Consider the following 17,069-nt stretch of genomic DNA (forward strand, 5'->3'; position numbering starts at 1 on the left):
TGCGTTTTACATAGACTTCAATATTTCTCGAGAAACGGAGTTTTCCCATAGCGTAAGCTACTTACGCAATAGGAGAGACCTCTCGATAGGGAAACACGTTACAGCTCGTTTTTTATGCAGTCTCAAAGTTATTAACATTAGTTGTCAAATTATGCCCTTTAACTCTTGCCCCTGTCTCTACACAATATCACTTTAAACCCCCGTTGTTTTTTTTACCATACATTTGTGACTAGAAATCTTTTTTTTTATTTTTTTTAATCCCATTGTACCTTACCATTAATTGTTATTTTTCAGATATGGCATAAGGACAATACATACATTGTTTCGCATGATCAACTACAGCCATCATTGAGCAGAAAGAAAGAAAAACAGAAAGACACTGCTGCTATAATATCTTTATTTCAGTGTAGTTTCTTCAAAAAGAAAATGAAAAGATAAAGAAGATGGCACTCAGCTAGTACAATACTGCTACACAAACATATTTATAAAATGGAATCCAATATTCTCTATACACTAAAGTATGTACATCTTTGATAAATTAAACCAATACTGATTAAGATTGATTATTTTGTTTGAAGAATAACCGCTGGACAGATGGAAACTGGAGAAAGAAGGTGAGAATTGAGGAGTGAATGTTAAAACATGTGAGCAGGCACTGGAGCGAGCGACCACACAACATCTGATTTCACTGCCATTGACAGCTCACAATCAATCCACCTGTGATGTCACCATCAGTCAGTATGCCAACTGTAATTGTAGTTATGCACATTTCTTTTTTTATAAAAACTTTTGATTTGTGTTGATTGACCTCTCGTGAGACATTGTCATTGTTTTTATTACCATAGTTTTGGTTTTCCTGTATTATTAGTATGGTTTGACTATGAATATCTGAACTATGGTTCCTATAGTTAAAGCATGTTTAATTTCCATATGGGATGGATAAAGGCATTGTGAGGGAACACAAAACTATTTCAGAAGGTATCTCCCTGTCCAATAAGTGACTCTATAGAGATGCTTTTATTTTGCCTGTAGAATTTCACTGTGCAAATGTAACCACACTTCTATGCTCCTAAAACTTTCACAATGTTTTCCTCCCACAACACCTAAACTCCCTCACACTTATTTATTATCAAAACCTTATTGTTGAGCGCTGGAGAGGTAATGCATGATATCCTGGCAATGACGCCAACCCATAATATTTAGCTGGCTTTATATGTACATAACAGCTGCATAATGACAAGCTGCCAACATTCAAACCACTGCAGTTTTAACAAACGTTTACGACACGTTATACTCATGTCGCATTTAAAAGCACACTGACTACAAAATAAATGTAAATGCCCACGAATCTGTTTACTTTCAAAAGCAAATCATCCAACACTGAGGGGGATCTTCCACCCTCCCAACAAAAGTCTAAAATCCTGATTTTCTGTTGCAAGTTGTAGTAGTCCCTTAAAAAAAATATCAGAAACTTTTAAATACAGAAACTTTTGAAGACTAAGCCACTTTATGAGCTGTAAAAATACACTTATTGCCTGTACATATCAAAGCACAAAGGTAATCTTCCTTTACCGATGCAAGTAGGAACTTTGCCCCACTGTTTTCCACATTCTGTCAGACCTGCTGATTTCAGGAAATGAAAGTGTGCAAAAGACAAGAGCAAGAGAGGAGAAGTGAAGTGAAAGAGCGTATTTTGGTAAAGCATCAGGAAAAATGTATTCTTTGGGGGTTTCAAGGAAGAAGTAGCAAGGTAAAAGCCCACTGACTTCCTTCCAACACACACACACACTCTTGAGCAAGAAGACATTAAAAAGACCGGAGCAGAGTCTAGCTTTGTGAGGTTTGACCTCATGGATCCTGTAAATGATTTTGCTCCGTTTTCTTTGAGCAGTGAGCTTGTGTTTGACTCTGCACAGCTCAGTCTTCTCCAGAAAGGGGAGCCCTGAATCTGTAACGCCAGCGTCCTAAGCAGCTCTAGTGTCTCTTCATAGATGACACTTTCTTCTTTCTAGCAGCCAGCATCTCGTAGAAGGGATCTCGACTGATGGCCGCCCTGAAGAGAAAACCACATTACCTTGAGCACTCTTCACAGAGCATATGTGAGCGTTTGAAATGGAGACTGACTGATATTTTCAGACGATATTTACACAGTAAATAGTTAGCAGTTCTTTAATATTGGGTTAACCAATAAAGTTGGACACAATGGACTTTAGATTTTAATTATTAATTGAGAGGCTTTAACAAGTGTATTAACTAAAACTAGTCAGATTAATTATTTGTATACCACGTGCAATATTAGTTTTGTGAAGCGGTTCTTTAGAGGTCAGTGATACATGATTAAGTTGTTGAAGAAACAGTTCACCCGAAAATGAAAATTCTCTCATCATTTGCTCACCCTCATGCCATCCCAGATGTGTATGACTTACTTTCTTCTGCAAACACAAAGGAAGATTTTTAGAAGAATATTTCAGCTCTGTAGGTCGATACAATGCAAGTGAATAGTGACAAGATCTCTGAAGGTCCAAAAAGCACAGAAAGGAAACATAAAAGCTATCCATATGACTCCAGAGTTTTTATCCAAATGTTCAGAAGTGATAAGATAGTTGTGGATGAGAAACAGATGAAAATGTAAGTCATTTTTTTTTTTTTTACTATAAATCTCCACTTTCACATCTGAGAGTGAAAGTTAAAGTGGAGATTTAGAGTAAAACATTTACTTAAATATTGTTCTGTTTCTCACCCACACCTATCATATCACTTCTGAAGATATGGGTTAGCTATACAGGTCCAATTACCATTCACTTGCAGTGAATTGAACTTCAGAGCTGAAATATTCTTCTAAAAATCTTCATTTGTGTTCAGCAGATGAAAGTCGATGGCATGAGAGTGAGAACGTGATGAGAGAATTTTCATTTTAGGGTGAACGATCCCTTTAATATTTCTAAAAGCAGAAATAAAACAATATTTAAAAATCGGTTATGCATATCGGTTATTGGACACTTAAACACCAAAATAATCTGTGTCGTATCAAAAACAATATCGGTCGATCTCTGGTTTGAAAGCGGTCAGATAGTGTGCAGGTTCTGAATTGAGTTGGTACTCAGGATCACAGATACTTCAGAAAGACTGATATAGTTACATTATTTATATTGGTACCTAATTATTGATGTCTGACATCCTTACATCAGAGAGAGAATTTACGGAATGGTAAGAACCAAACCATAACAAAATTATGTAAGAAACTGGTTATTCACTACATTCTGTTGTCAAATATATGTATATATTCTTTTGTAAATCGTCCTCAATCAAAATAGTGATTCAAAACAGTTCCCGCCCACTTTTTTTAGCCATCTTGGTTCTGGAAGTATTTTTCCCTTAAATTTTTTCCATAGGGACTTCATAAAATCCTTCATAAAACAGTTGTAAACCATGAATCAAACCAACCAGCTCTTGAGGTGAATCACAACATTACAAACTTTGATTTGAAGCAAAAACCAGATAAAAAGTCAAAGGTACACATGTCTTTCATAAAGGAATGAGATACAATCCCATGAAGCATTGCCAATGATGTAACGGAATTCAAAACAATGGAAAAATATAAAACAATTGACTTTAAGTTGTTGATTTTTAGTATGGAAACAATATATTTGAACTTTGTTGGAAAATATTAATATACAAATACCCAAGTAGTAAGAGAGCACGACTCGATTGCATCATTCACAAGCAGAGCTCTTTTAGCGCACTTTGCTTGCTGCGATTCTCTGACTGGTGGTTTCACCCCTCAAGAATTCACCAGGAATTGCCCTATTTAACACGACTTTGTTAAAACAATGTGGACTGATGATTTCAACAGAAGCATATATGATCGATTAATAATCTCAGAGTTCAAGGTAGGTCTGTCTTTAAATGTTTATTAGTTATTGGTAAAAGTAAATTTGCTTATAGAGAAAGTGAATGGGATTTTTACTTCTGGAACCAGAGGGTTGGACTCTGGACCTGACCACATCAAATAAATTAAAGGAATATTCTGGATTAATTACATCCCAAGTTGTGGTATGCTGTTGATAAAATGCATCTCATGCTCCAGTTTGTGAAAACGAACAAAAAACAGGCTTTACAGTAAATACACTTTCAAAAGAAGTATCTGTATATTTGCCATACTGCCCACTTGTCTGCTAGGTTTCCATGGTAAGTGTATTACTGTAAAACTGTTAATAGCTTGAGTGTGGGATGAACTGAAATTAATTGCTTCACTTTAGTCACAGGTGCAATTGATTTGAGCTTAAATCAACCTGTAACTGTAAACATTTTCACTTATTCCAAATAAGATCAAGGCTCTTTGGAGGCGCAAGACTCACTTAATACTGTTCATCCATTCGTCTTTCTCCTCCGTGGTGGGGGCAGAGATGCGGTAGAAGGTGTGGTTGCCTTCAACGACACGTCCGTCCGCCTCTGTCTTACAGGCCTTGATCACCTGATCTTTATTTTCAGGGATGAAGAGTTCAAAGCAGTTCTGAGGAGCAAACACAAATGCACAATCACATATCTGAACACTAGAGGGAGACAAAGCACTTTTGATAAGTAAAGTCTGGTGAAACATTTGTAAATCAGTGCTAATGTGCTGTTTATGGCATACCAAACACTAGATCTGTGTTCTGCCTACAATTTTTTTTTTTAAAGTGCATGTGAAGCAGTAGGCAATATGCAATGATAAACGTTTCTAAGAGCAGCTTGCCTCATTGCTGTCTCAAGACCTCACTACATTGAATGTTTAATTCAGAGCATTTCATTCAGCTAGCTTGAAAAGACTGCAAGGATAATATCATTTTTGTCAGTAGATTTTGATGAAAAATATGATGCTAAAAAATAGGTTTTACCGGTTTCTTGTCCTCCACTTCACGAATGCTGAGGTTCTCTAGTGGGATGATGCCTCGTGGTTCTTTGTCCTACATGAGAAGACACACAATAGTCTCTATTTTATCTATTTATGATACAACATAGATCATATTATAAAAATCTGTGTGAATTATATTCATCTTAAAATGTACAGGGTATGCCTAATCACACGACAAGGAACTTTGACCGATATTATCTATTATCTACTACTACAGTTATTGGTTTTTAGATATCATGTTAACCAATAATGATATTGTATTATTAATAATAATATTGCTCTGATAACCGCAATGAACTAACCTTTACCACAAAGGGAACAACAGTTCACAGAAACATTTTAAGCTGATTTTTGCCTATACCTTAAAGTCTGCCAAGATGCGATTTTGATTTAATTCTATTTAGTGGACAGTGTTCGATATTTAAGCAATATCACACAAGCAAGAGTGCGATATGGCCCTACATCAGCACTGCTGTGATTCAGCCGCTGGTAATCACAGCAGTGCTGATGTCAGGCCATATGGCACTCTTACACTTTAGTTTAGAACGGCCCAAACACAAGCAGAGTGATGCACACAGTGAAGCATCCGAGTGCTGATGGTGTACTCATTGAACATTCAGAATCAGATTCAAGGACCAGAACTAACTGTTGTACATTAAACGATATTATGTACATATTTTTTTAAATAATATAAAAAATAAAGTCACACACGTGATGTGATCCTCAATGTTCATCAATATTCAATCCTAATAACAGCCGGTTTCAATGAGGAACTAACTTACAGCAGTCAAAATAAATGCACTGAAATACATTTAGATTTATTACATTATTTTAACAGTAGCATATGCACTGCGGTGGTCGAGACGGGGTCCCATACTTTCCGTTAACGTCCATGAAGATCAAGGTGTGATTTGTTGAAAAGGTTGTTGTAAATGTCATCACTGAAATTTTAATGTAGAAATTCAGACAAATCAAAAGCAGTCAAATTCTTAAAGTGTAGACTTAAACCACATAAATAATTTTAACTGAATTTAATCAAAATAATTGACTGTAACTGTCTTAACTAAAGTATGTAAACAATTAACAGGAGACATTAGGACAGGGCTAACATAAGCTAACAAATAATGAATTTGATCATCAGCCAAAGATATCAGCATTTTTTTACCTTCTATAAAACACCTGGAAAAATAATACCAGGTTAAGGTTAAAATTTCTGAACTCTCCCTTGGCTTTAATTATCGTGTATCTCAAGTTCTCTGTGTGTCTGAAGATGTTGGCCATGTAAGAAGATCCCAGAAAAAAAAGGGACATTTCACAACTTATAATGCTGGCTGTTGTGTATGGACGGATGCATGTTTTTCCTCAAGAATCAAATGCAATTATGTGTTGATTATCCATGTAAGAACAAACCAGCATGTTTTCTTTTGATAAGGTACAGTACAGTGAAAGTTTTTTTTTATGTAATTTTCATACTAAATTGTTTTAGATCTTCAAACGAGATATAACATAAACCAAAGGCAACCCGAGTAAACACAAGGTTGACTCCAACACATACACTCACCTAAAGGATTATTAGGAACACCATACTAATACTGTGTTTGACCCCCTTTCGCCTTCAGAACTGCCTTAATTCTAAGTGGCATTGATTCAACAAGGTGCTGAAAGCATTCTTTAGAAATGTTGGCCCATATTGATAGGATAGCATCTTGCAGTTGATGGAGATTTGTGGGATGCACATCCAGGGCACGAAGTTCCCGTTCCACCACATCCCAAAGATGCTCTATTGGGTTGAGATCTGGTGACTGTGGGGGCCATTTTAGTACAGTGAACTCACTGTCATGTTCAAGAAACCAATTTGAAATGATTCGAGCTTTGTGACATGGTGCATTATCCTGCTGGAAGTAGCCATCAGAGGATGGGTGGCCATAAAGTGATGGACATGGTCAGAAACAATGCTCAGGTAGGCCGTGGCATTTAAACGATGCCCAATTGGCACTAAGGGGCCTAAAGTGTGCCAAGAAAACATCCCCCACACCATTACACCACCACCACCAGCCTGCACAGTGGTAACAAGGCATGATGGATCCATGTTCTCATTCTGTTTACGCCAAATTCTGACTCTACCATCTGAATGTCTCAACAGAAATCGAGACTCATCAGACCAGGCAAAATTTTTCCAGTCTTCAACTGTCCAATTTTGGTGAGCTCTTGCAAATTGTAGCCTCTTTTTCCTATTTGTAGTGGAGATGAGTGGTACCCGGTGGGGTCTCCTGCTGTTGTAGCCCATCCGCCTCAAGGTTGTGCGTGTTGTGGCTTCACAAATGCTTTGCTGCATACCTCGGTTGTAACGAGTGGTTATTTCAGGCAAAGTTGCTCTTCTATCAGCTTGAATCAGTCGGCCCATTCTCCTCTGACCTCTAGCATCAACAAGGCATTTTCGCCCACAGGACTGCCGCATACTGGATGTTTTTCCTCTTCACACCATTCTTTGTAAACCCTAGAAATGGTTGTGCATGAAAATCCTAGTAACTGAGCAGATTGTGAAATACTCAGACTGGCCCGTCTGGCACCAACAACCATGCCATGCTCAAAATTTCTTAAATCACCTTTCTTTCCCATTCTGACATTCAGTTTGGAGTTCAGGAGATTGTCTTGACCAGGACCACACCCCTAAATGCATTGAAGCAACTGCCATATGATTGGTTGATTAGATAATTGCATTAATGAGAAATTGAACAGGTGTTCCTAATAATCCTTTAGGTGAGTGTATATCACCCATGTGAAAACTAACTGCCCCTTTAAACTTAATAGCTGATTGTGCCAACTTTAGTAGTAACTGCATCCAAACGAGGCCTGCAGTTCCTTGGATGTTGTCCTTGAATTTTTTGTGACTTCCTGGATGAGTCGTTGCTGTGCTCTTGGAGGAGTTTTGGAAGGTCGGCCACTTCTGGAAAGGTTCACTACTGTACCAACTTTTCTCCATTTGGAGATAATGGCTCTCACTGTGGTTCTTTGTAGTCCCAGATCCTTTGAAATAGCTTTGTAACCCTTCCCAGACTGATGTATTTCTGATGCTATTACTGATGATCTCCTTATCTCTAAAAGCAAATACTTTTTCATACAGGCCCAATCGGTATTGGAGAACTTGCTTCAATAAATAACATTATCATTTAAAAACTGTATTTTGTGTTTACTCAGATTGCCTTCGTTTTATATTAGATTTTGTTTGAATATAACCGTTGTTCGGACACTGCAGCCTCTCATTTCAGAACATAATAATAATAATACAGTAAAAATTACAGAATGCGAACAGATTGTCCATATTTTTAATAAAGAGTGTATTATAGTATTACAGGCTCTCTAATGTCACTAGTTGTGTTGTATTTAGATATTCCAGGTATTCCAATCAATTTCTTCAAATAAGCCAAGATAGGCTACAGCATATGTTCATGATTAATATTTCTTGATAATTAATCACCAACGCTATACATGTTCTGATGGATTATTAAAAATAAAAATTCTTTCATCGTTTACTCACCCTCATGATATCTCCGGTGTGTATGACTTTCTTATCCAAAACACATTTGAAGAAAATATATTTTAGGTCCTTAAAATGCAAGTGAATAGAGATTTCTCTTTTGAAGCTCCAAAAATGACAGTCAGCATAAACATCACCCGTACGACTCCAGTGGTTAAATGAACGTCTTCTAAAGTGATACAATCACTTTTGGTGTGAAAACGATCAATATTTAAATACTTTTTAACTATAAACCATCACTTCCATCAGCAGCAGTAGGAGTTCAAGCGGTCTCTCGTGTTAAGTATTCACGTTGCTATTATATGGACGTAATCTCACGTTCTCCTCTCAGTTGAGACATCCCGGTGAAGCACACAAACGCACCATTGTGAGTAAAGAAACAGATAAATACAGATCTAAACAAAAACCAACAAAGCTTCTGTACAGCTTTCCGCCTCCTCACGAAACAGCACTGCTCTTCCATGTGCCATCAAATGCCAATGCAATTATGTCACACGCTCATGCTGCTGCTGACCGGAAGTTGAAAATTACTTAAATACTGATCTATTTCACACCAAAAATGATTGTGTCACTTTAAAAAGACATTCATTTAACCCCTGGAGTCGTATGGATGACATTTGTGCTAACTGTCTGTTTTTGAGCTTCCAATGTTTGATCACCGTCCACTTGCATTTTAAAGACCTACTGAGCTAAAATATTTTTCTTCAAATGTGTTCTGGTGAAGAAAGTCATACACACCTGAGATATCATGAGGGTGAGTAAATAATGATTTTTAAATTTTTGATTGAACTATCTCTTTAATTCAGTAAATGCTCTGACTGATTATATATAAAGTCTTTGATTCACTTAAAGAACCGGCTCATAAGAGTCTTATGAGGAACTGTAGATATATAATCCAGCTCATGAGAATTATTTGTTTGGGAATCTGACTACACTGGTCGCGCTGTGTTTCTAACATGATCACAGGGCATGTTGTTTCCGAGAGTTCCAGTGCTCTAGGATTTGTCACATTAAGCTAACATACTGACAATTGTCATCTTGCATCGGCTCCAGCGTTTTTATCTTCCCCTATTGCTGAAAGTGTGTTACGTCAGCACAGCATTTTTGAGACCCGGTTCAGATCTCGCATTAAAACCAGAAAGCCATCGCGTTTGCATATTCAGTGACGAGCATGATTCTGAGGTTGTATTACATTTCTCCCAAAAATGTAGCTCACACGTGCCTATACGCCTGCTTTGGAACTGTTTCGGTAAGCACAGACCAATTTTAGCCAAAGAAAAATCAACTTGCTGTTTGCGATTTTACAGTGAGAACTGGGAGCATCTGAATAGAGGAACAGGAAATATCATCCAAATATTTTAGTATGTCATTCCATCTGCGTCAGTGAAAAGTCGCATGTTCTGGAACCATTGATGGAACCGTATGTCATATAAAACAACAGTTCTTATATTTTTTAAAATACAGAACCAGTTCTTGGTTTTCAACCCTTATTAGTATAAACCTAAAATCACATTTATAATATTTAAGAATAAGTCATGTTTTTTCAAATCGAATGATTGTTAATTAATAATATTAAAGAAATAATAGTTGTTTAGTTATAATCATATCATATATCGGTTAATGTCAAAAAAAATAATTCACCAGCCCACCAACTCACACCACCACCTACTGTTTCTTTTCTTCAGTACTTACAGTAGTGTACTCGAAGTAGTAAAGGCAGTTATCAGTGAGAATGAACCACCGTCTTTTCCAGGTTTTGACACGTCCTCCTAAAGAAAAGAAAATGAGTTTATTAACTTTAAGTGTGACCAGATGTCAGATTTGAGAGCAGCGTGCAGTTGAAGATTTGAGCGGCAGATGAGCAGACAGACAGATGTACAGACAGACAATGATAGCTCTTCTACAGTGACTCCACATTCAATGAGGCACTAGCACACATTCCTCACCAGCACTACCCCATGCTCAAACCAGCGCTGCTGACACACTCCCGGATGAACCTCACAACTATCACATGATGGTTGCCATTCATCTTGACCTGACTGAAAACTTCTCTATTCTTGAAGGCCCAGCACCAAGTCAAATGTGTTTTGACATTATCACACTGTTACAATGCAACTAGCTTTAAAGATGTAGAATAGTGTAGTAGTAAAATCTATAGAAATTCAAATGTTTCTGGTCTTAGAATAGCTTAAAAGGACAGTAAAATGTTCGTCACAATTATCTGTTCCAGAAACTGATGATTAAGCAGATCCTTGCAGGAATGGAGAAGCTCCAGATGTTTGAAGACATTTATAGGATGTTTTCTCATGTCCCGCTCTACAGGGACTGTAGGGTAAACAGCGCTCTGTGATTCCAGGTTGACCTCTGACCCGTGCCACCTCAGTTACCTGATCACAGTGACAGATGGCACATTACCCAGATGGGACACCATCATCATAAGCCCCACACACCCAATAAACAGTATTGGCATCCAGGGCTGTTGACTATGGGTTATGTACACTGAAAACACCCTTTAACTGATTGTGAATTAGGGTAGTTCAATATTTCCAATCAGAATCAAATTAGAATGACTTAAGTTAAAATGTATGTGAATGTATAAGGAAATGTGTATATTTCAGGTCCCTATTTTAACCCTTTAAATCACCTTTTTGCCTTCACTAATTCATTTTAAATGAAGTACAAATATTTAATGTAGTCTCTAGTCTAATCTAATCTAATAGAACAACAGCATAAAAACAGCATGTTTCATCATTTTGATGAAATGCTGCTTAAAATAGTTTTAAATGCAGTAAAGCAGGTCATCCTGCAGGACATCAAAACATTTATGTAAACTACTCATTAGTTAATAAAAAAAAAAAACATTATCAATAATTATTCACTCCAAAATAATACATCAGAACACTAGTCAAAGAGACTTGCACATGGTTGACAATTCAGTTACAGTATATCTTAGAAAAGAGTATTTTTAGACATATATATGCCCTTTGAACAATAAATGATCCTCCTGCACTGTTGAGTGTATTCGAATTTGAACATTGGCATCAAAATACAGAAATCAGAGCGCTCTGGCAGGTGTGAGTTTTCTGAGAAAGCTGATTGGCTGAGTAGTGGACTGTGATTATTGATCAGTCCAGCTTCGGCTGCACAGAGTTGTGGAATGGCTGGAGGTCGTGCTGGGCTGCAGTGGAGACATATAGACACCCAGAACACCAGGTGACTGACTGACACTCTCAAACAGGACTAAGAGATGGATGGGTGGGTAAATCTTACGAAACTATGTCTGGGTCATACTTTGCCCAAAAATAAAGGAAAAAATTAATAAATGGCATATTGTATAAATAAAAAAAAAAATTATATATATATATATATAATATGGATAGCATTTCCCCAGATTCTCATTACTGTAACAAAAAAAAGATTATATATTATTTAAATAGCGAAGTATTTAAACCTCATGGTAGTAGTTGAGGTGAATTAAACATCTGCTTGTTTTGAAGGAGCAATATGAAACATTGACATCAAGTGTTGCTTGTACTGGAGAGAGTAAAAATATAGTATTTCAACTTAGCGTGTTTCCTAAATCTCTGATAACATATGATAATTTATGCTTTAGTACTGTAAATAAAACATATTGCTTCTTTAATAAAACATTGTACATTTATGCAAATGTTTATAAAACTATTTCAGTAATTTTATTTATGCTGATTTTTAATAAAGCAAGGTTTTTCAGTCATTTTATTTTATATGTAGTTTTAAGATTTTTTGGATTGTTACTATGTGAATTGTAATATTTTCCCCCAGATTCTCATCAGTATAATACAAAAAAAAATGTCACAATATAAAAACCTTAATGGTCCTAATAACAGGCTTTGTGTTCTTTATTCAAAATATGATTTCTAATTTTTTCTGTTGAATTTTGGGGTGAAATATGACCAGGACATGCGCTTAACGGGTTTTGTAAGATTTACCCGAGACTTTTAGGTGAGATGGTGATGTATCATGTTTCATTTCATGTTGTAGTTTGAATTTCTTTTAGAAATATGTGCTATGAGACATGCATGCTAATCTCTAATTCTGAGCATGCATGTAAATGGAACAAAACACTTTAGATGCGGTTTTATTTTGGTGTCAGTTTCACTAATGTCTGATACATCAATCAATACCCACCCTCACCCAGTATCTTAGTGGTGAGTCCGATCTGACCACACACAAAATCAGCACTGCAGTCCAGCATCACACACACTCCTATATTTTACGTACAGCACAGTGAACAGCATTTCTTTGGTACAGATGCAGTATTCTGTTTCAGTATAATCACAGTACAAACACCACATACTGTAAATGCTGCCAGCTCAAGACATTCAACCATTAGGGGTAAAATAGTTAAATGTAGTTTAAATTCTTATTTTGTCTTCTGTAGGTTTTTATTGGTGTTTTCTGGGCTCCATTCAGACTGAGCATCAGCAGAAAATACTGCAGCTCCCAAAGTAGAAATGACACGGAAAGAAAACATCACAGCAAACAGACAGTTACTCTTCACTGCAGTGGCCACGAAATCAAAACTCAAGCCCCCGCCACCACACACAGACAGGGCTGCACACGGATGAAACCGCTGATTCAATGAGTACAATGAAGTCGGACAAACAAATGAATAAACATGTAAAAAGACTAAATCAAAGTCAGGAAAAGACTAACCCCATGGAACAAAAAACAACCTACAGTGGCTAATAGCAGAAATAAAGGAGACAGAAAGCAAGGCTAATCACCAAAAGCACCTGAGCACGAAGAGATGAGCGAGTGTTTGGGAAGAGCAAGTGTACATACCTCCTGAGGGAAAGACAACAGCCAAAATCATGGGAACAAACGAACAAATGAGGAAGAAAGGAAACAAAATGTTTTTTAATTAAATAAGAAATTACCCCTCCACACACACACACACACACACACACACGCTGCCTCTCTGATCACGGGAAGTGCTTGTGCATTTCCTGTTGCTGTGAATTATTTGTTTCAAATCGTTTAAAGAGGACCACTCAAAAATTAACAAGGGGGTATAAGCAGAAATATACAGTAGAATCAAGTGACATTCAATTCAAAATAATTTCATACAAAGATGTATTTACCTTTTAAACAGAAAGGGAAAATGTCTCTTGTTTGGTCCATTTGTTTGCACCAAAGATCATTCACTAACACGCTTTCTATGAAATGTCTATAATGCACTACAAAGGCAATGTTAATGCACTCATAATATAGCCTATATATCACTTGTACATACTTGTAAATAACTGTATCAGAAGTTATAAAACATATTACCCTTTCCTTGACCTTTCACATAACCTTTCACAAAGTTTAGATGTGAAATATATATATATGTATATTTATTCACATCTAAACTTTCAGACAGGGCAGTTTCTGAAATTTGGTTGATTTGACATTGAATAAACCTACAGTAGATATACAGGCGTAATAGAAAGTATAAGCAACAATCCCACATTTCCACTGGATTGAAGCGATGTGCTTCTCTAGAACAAAAACCTCATGCAGTTGACTCATTCTGATGAAGTGACTGTTTGTGAGGATCTTCAGCTGCGGATCACCTTCATTTAATTGTGAAAGAAGACTGATCATGGAGAGAGCAGAAAGTAAGTTGTGTTGTCCTCTGATAATGCTGTGACTTTTCCACACAAATCAGAGGAGCTTACAATGATTGAAGGAACATGTGCTTCTGTGTGTGCGCATGTTTTAAACTTCACGGCTACATTATTGTCTCACAAATCCGGTTATCCCCTGTCATATTTGCAATTACTCATTTCAATAAATATAATAAAAATTAAACATCTAACAAAACAAATCAAGTTAAGAATCAATCAAATAACATGGATGATGGTCTTTGTTGGGGTGTTCTGGTCTTGTTGTGTTGAGCCTCTCAATTTTCTTTTATAAATCACATTTTGAATTTCTGAAGACGAGCGCAAACAAAGCTTGTTAGCTTCCACATCCTGTTACTTCTGTGATTGTTATTAGAGGTAGACCAATATATATATATATATATATATATTTGACTGATTAATCGGTTTTATTGGTTAATCTGTGCAATAGTTGCTTTTTGGAACTATCGTTATTGGCAAAAATATATGCCTATAGTTGCCAATGGCTTTTTCATCATATCTTAATTTCAAAATAAGAGTCCCTGGTGTATTTCAGGCTTGTTTATATTTAAATGTTCCGTATTATAAACCAAATCTTAATTTTGTTTCCTGCATATCTTGGGGATTTTGGTTGACCAATTAACAGCATTTTATATTCATTTAGGACTCTTTGTCTGTGCCCGTCAAAGTAAGGAAAGAATAAGAATAAATATTTTTGAAATTCTAAAAATCATCGGCCAATTAATCGGTTTTCGACCTTACCCACCACCTTTGTTATCAGTATCAACAAAATTCACAATCGTCGACCTCTAATTATTTACATTACTCACTATCTGGTTAAAGCCATTTGTTACAAGGAATGTCTGGTGATCACCCTGTTGGGGTTTAATTTGCAATAATGACTGTCTGGCTGTACATTATCCCTTACTAATTTGTGTTTTTACAATTTGTGTCTTTAGTGTGGAGCAGTTGTTAAGGCTTGACGACTGGTTTCCTGGGCAGAACCTCATCAGTTTGAGGCACATATGAATTGAGCACACATTCTTCAATTTTTGGGTACAGTCAGGAGTTTAAACTTTTTGGTCAGTGAGAAGTAACATCATTATGTCCCACTTACCCAGTTTAAGCAGCCAGCCCTCTCTGTCTGGATTGAAGAAAGTGTGCGTCAAGTCATTGCCGTCATCCTCAGGGATTTTGAAAGGCTCATTCTTGATGCTCTCGTACAAGTTCTGCATGAGTTTAAGTGAAAGACTGTGAGTCATAACAGACAAGAAACAACGTGAGAAGATATAATCAAGGGATGCCAGTGAGATTTAGAAGTTCAAAAGGAGCGTTACAACCCCAATTTACTGTCAGGGTGTAACATAAATTGGGGGCTTGTCCAGGATAAGAAAAAGAGTAAAGGACAGAGGCATAACAATGTGCATACATTTAATGATATAAAAAGGAATGAAAGATGGCAAACCCTGAGCAGTTCTTCTGGCAGGTCTCCTCCATCATTGATACCTCTATTCATTGAGATGAATCGCTCCACTGCAGGCTTGTCTTTAACGTTTGGGTTGTGAAGGCTGGTGTTCAACATGATGATGGCAAAGGACAGGATGTAGCAGGTGTCTGTAACGAAGAAAAGGGTTAACACATCTATATTTATATAAAACTGCAGCTGTGAATTACACTACTATTAATATTTTTACAAAACAAAAAAAAAGTCCCCATTTTCACCCCAATTTGGAATGCCCAATTCCCAATGCACTCCAAGTCCTCGTGGTGGTGTAGTGACTCTGCATCTGAGACCGTCAATCCACGCATCTCATCACGTGGCTTGTTGAGCACGTTACCGCGGAGACGTAGTGCGCTATTCTTCACAACTCGCCACGCGCCCCACCAAGAGTGAGAACCACATTATAGTAACCATGAGGAGGTTACCCCACATGACTCTACCCTCCCTAGCAACCGGCCCAATTTGGTTGCTTAGGAGAACTGGCTGGAGTCACTCAGCACACCCTGGATTCGAACTCGGGGTGGTAGTCTTTACTCGCTGAGCTACCCAGCCCCCCACAATGAAGTAATTTTAATATAAAAGCTCTGAAAATGTCTGAGGGGAAGTAAGTTTATCACACAGGGCTAAAGAGAGGCAAAAAAGAGCTTTACGCAAGTAGGGCACCAAGACAATCCTTGTGTGCACAATCTCAATGCTGATAGAGAACGGGTACACACCAGAATGCCGTACTGCTAATGATGAAATGATGCACGGTGTATTACTACCGTGAAAAGCTCATTTTTCTCTCAAACAGATTTAAGTTTAATGGTCTATTGAGTTTTACATCAACAAAACCTGCCTCTCTACCCCAAACCTTAATTTTTGTGGTGATTCTATGACACTTTTGTGTCACATGTTGACTAATGTGCTCTTCAGGATTTGTACACCAGTCTTTTGCATTTCAAGTTCTATGCTCTATCAGTTGAGCTACTGTGCAATTGCTTATGAACTGATAGCCTGCCATTTTACTCATGGATTTGTGTAAAAGGGAATAAAAGTCCTTGTATTTGTAGTGCCTCTAGTTTTTATTTGACAATAACACAATGAACTACAGTAAAGTGCGCATGGCTATTTTAAGTCGTACTTCATGGGCAAATCCTTAAAGGTCTCCTGGAGAGAGGTGTTTCTCTGGGATCAGTGTTTTGACCCCTATTTTTTCAATCTACATTACATCACTCGGCCTGATCATAAAGGCACATGGCTTTTCCTATTAATGCTCTTAGATGAAGCTTTAAGAAGTATTACACTGCTCCACCAGTCATTCAACTCTACTGTCCCAGCTCGTATCTCTAACTGTCTCTCGGAGAGCTCAGCCTAGATGAAGGAACGTCACCTTGCACCACACTCAAACCTGCCAAAACAGAACTCCTCTTGATACCAGCCACCTTGTCTATTGACCACATCCTCACTATTCATCTTGGTTCAACTACACTTATGCCAGCCAGGACA

At 37.2% G+C, this 17,069-nt stretch overlaps 1 protein-coding gene across 2 annotated transcripts in view; it reads right to left on the reverse strand.

Annotated features, from left to right (window-relative positions):
- Positions 1-383: 383 nt before the first annotated feature.
- Positions 384-17,069, reverse strand: part of LOC127647400 (cytohesin-1-like) — a 64,334-nt gene continuing 47,648 nt past the window's right edge. Inside the window, exons 8-13 of one of the 2 annotated variants that reach the window (XM_052131612.1) lie at positions 15,546-15,694; positions 15,198-15,309; positions 10,125-10,201; positions 4,878-4,946; positions 4,359-4,513; positions 384-2,053 (exon numbers count right to left, since the gene is read on the reverse strand). In XM_052131612.1, coding sequence (XP_051987572.1) covers positions 1,975-2,053; positions 4,359-4,513; positions 4,878-4,946; positions 10,125-10,201; positions 15,198-15,309; positions 15,546-15,694 — 641 coding nt within the window. In that variant the 3' untranslated portion in view covers positions 384-1,974. Of the gene's footprint in view, positions 2,054-4,358; positions 4,514-4,877; positions 4,947-10,124; positions 10,204-15,196; positions 15,310-15,545; positions 15,695-17,069 lie in introns of both variants that reach the window. The other variant, XM_052131613.1, reaches the window with a different exon arrangement.

The sequence above is a fragment of the Xyrauchen texanus genome, chromosome 8 (assembly GCF_025860055.1).
Source record: "Xyrauchen texanus isolate HMW12.3.18 chromosome 8, RBS_HiC_50CHRs, whole genome shotgun sequence".
Classification (NCBI taxonomy): Eukaryota; Metazoa; Chordata; class Actinopteri; order Cypriniformes; family Catostomidae; genus Xyrauchen; species Xyrauchen texanus.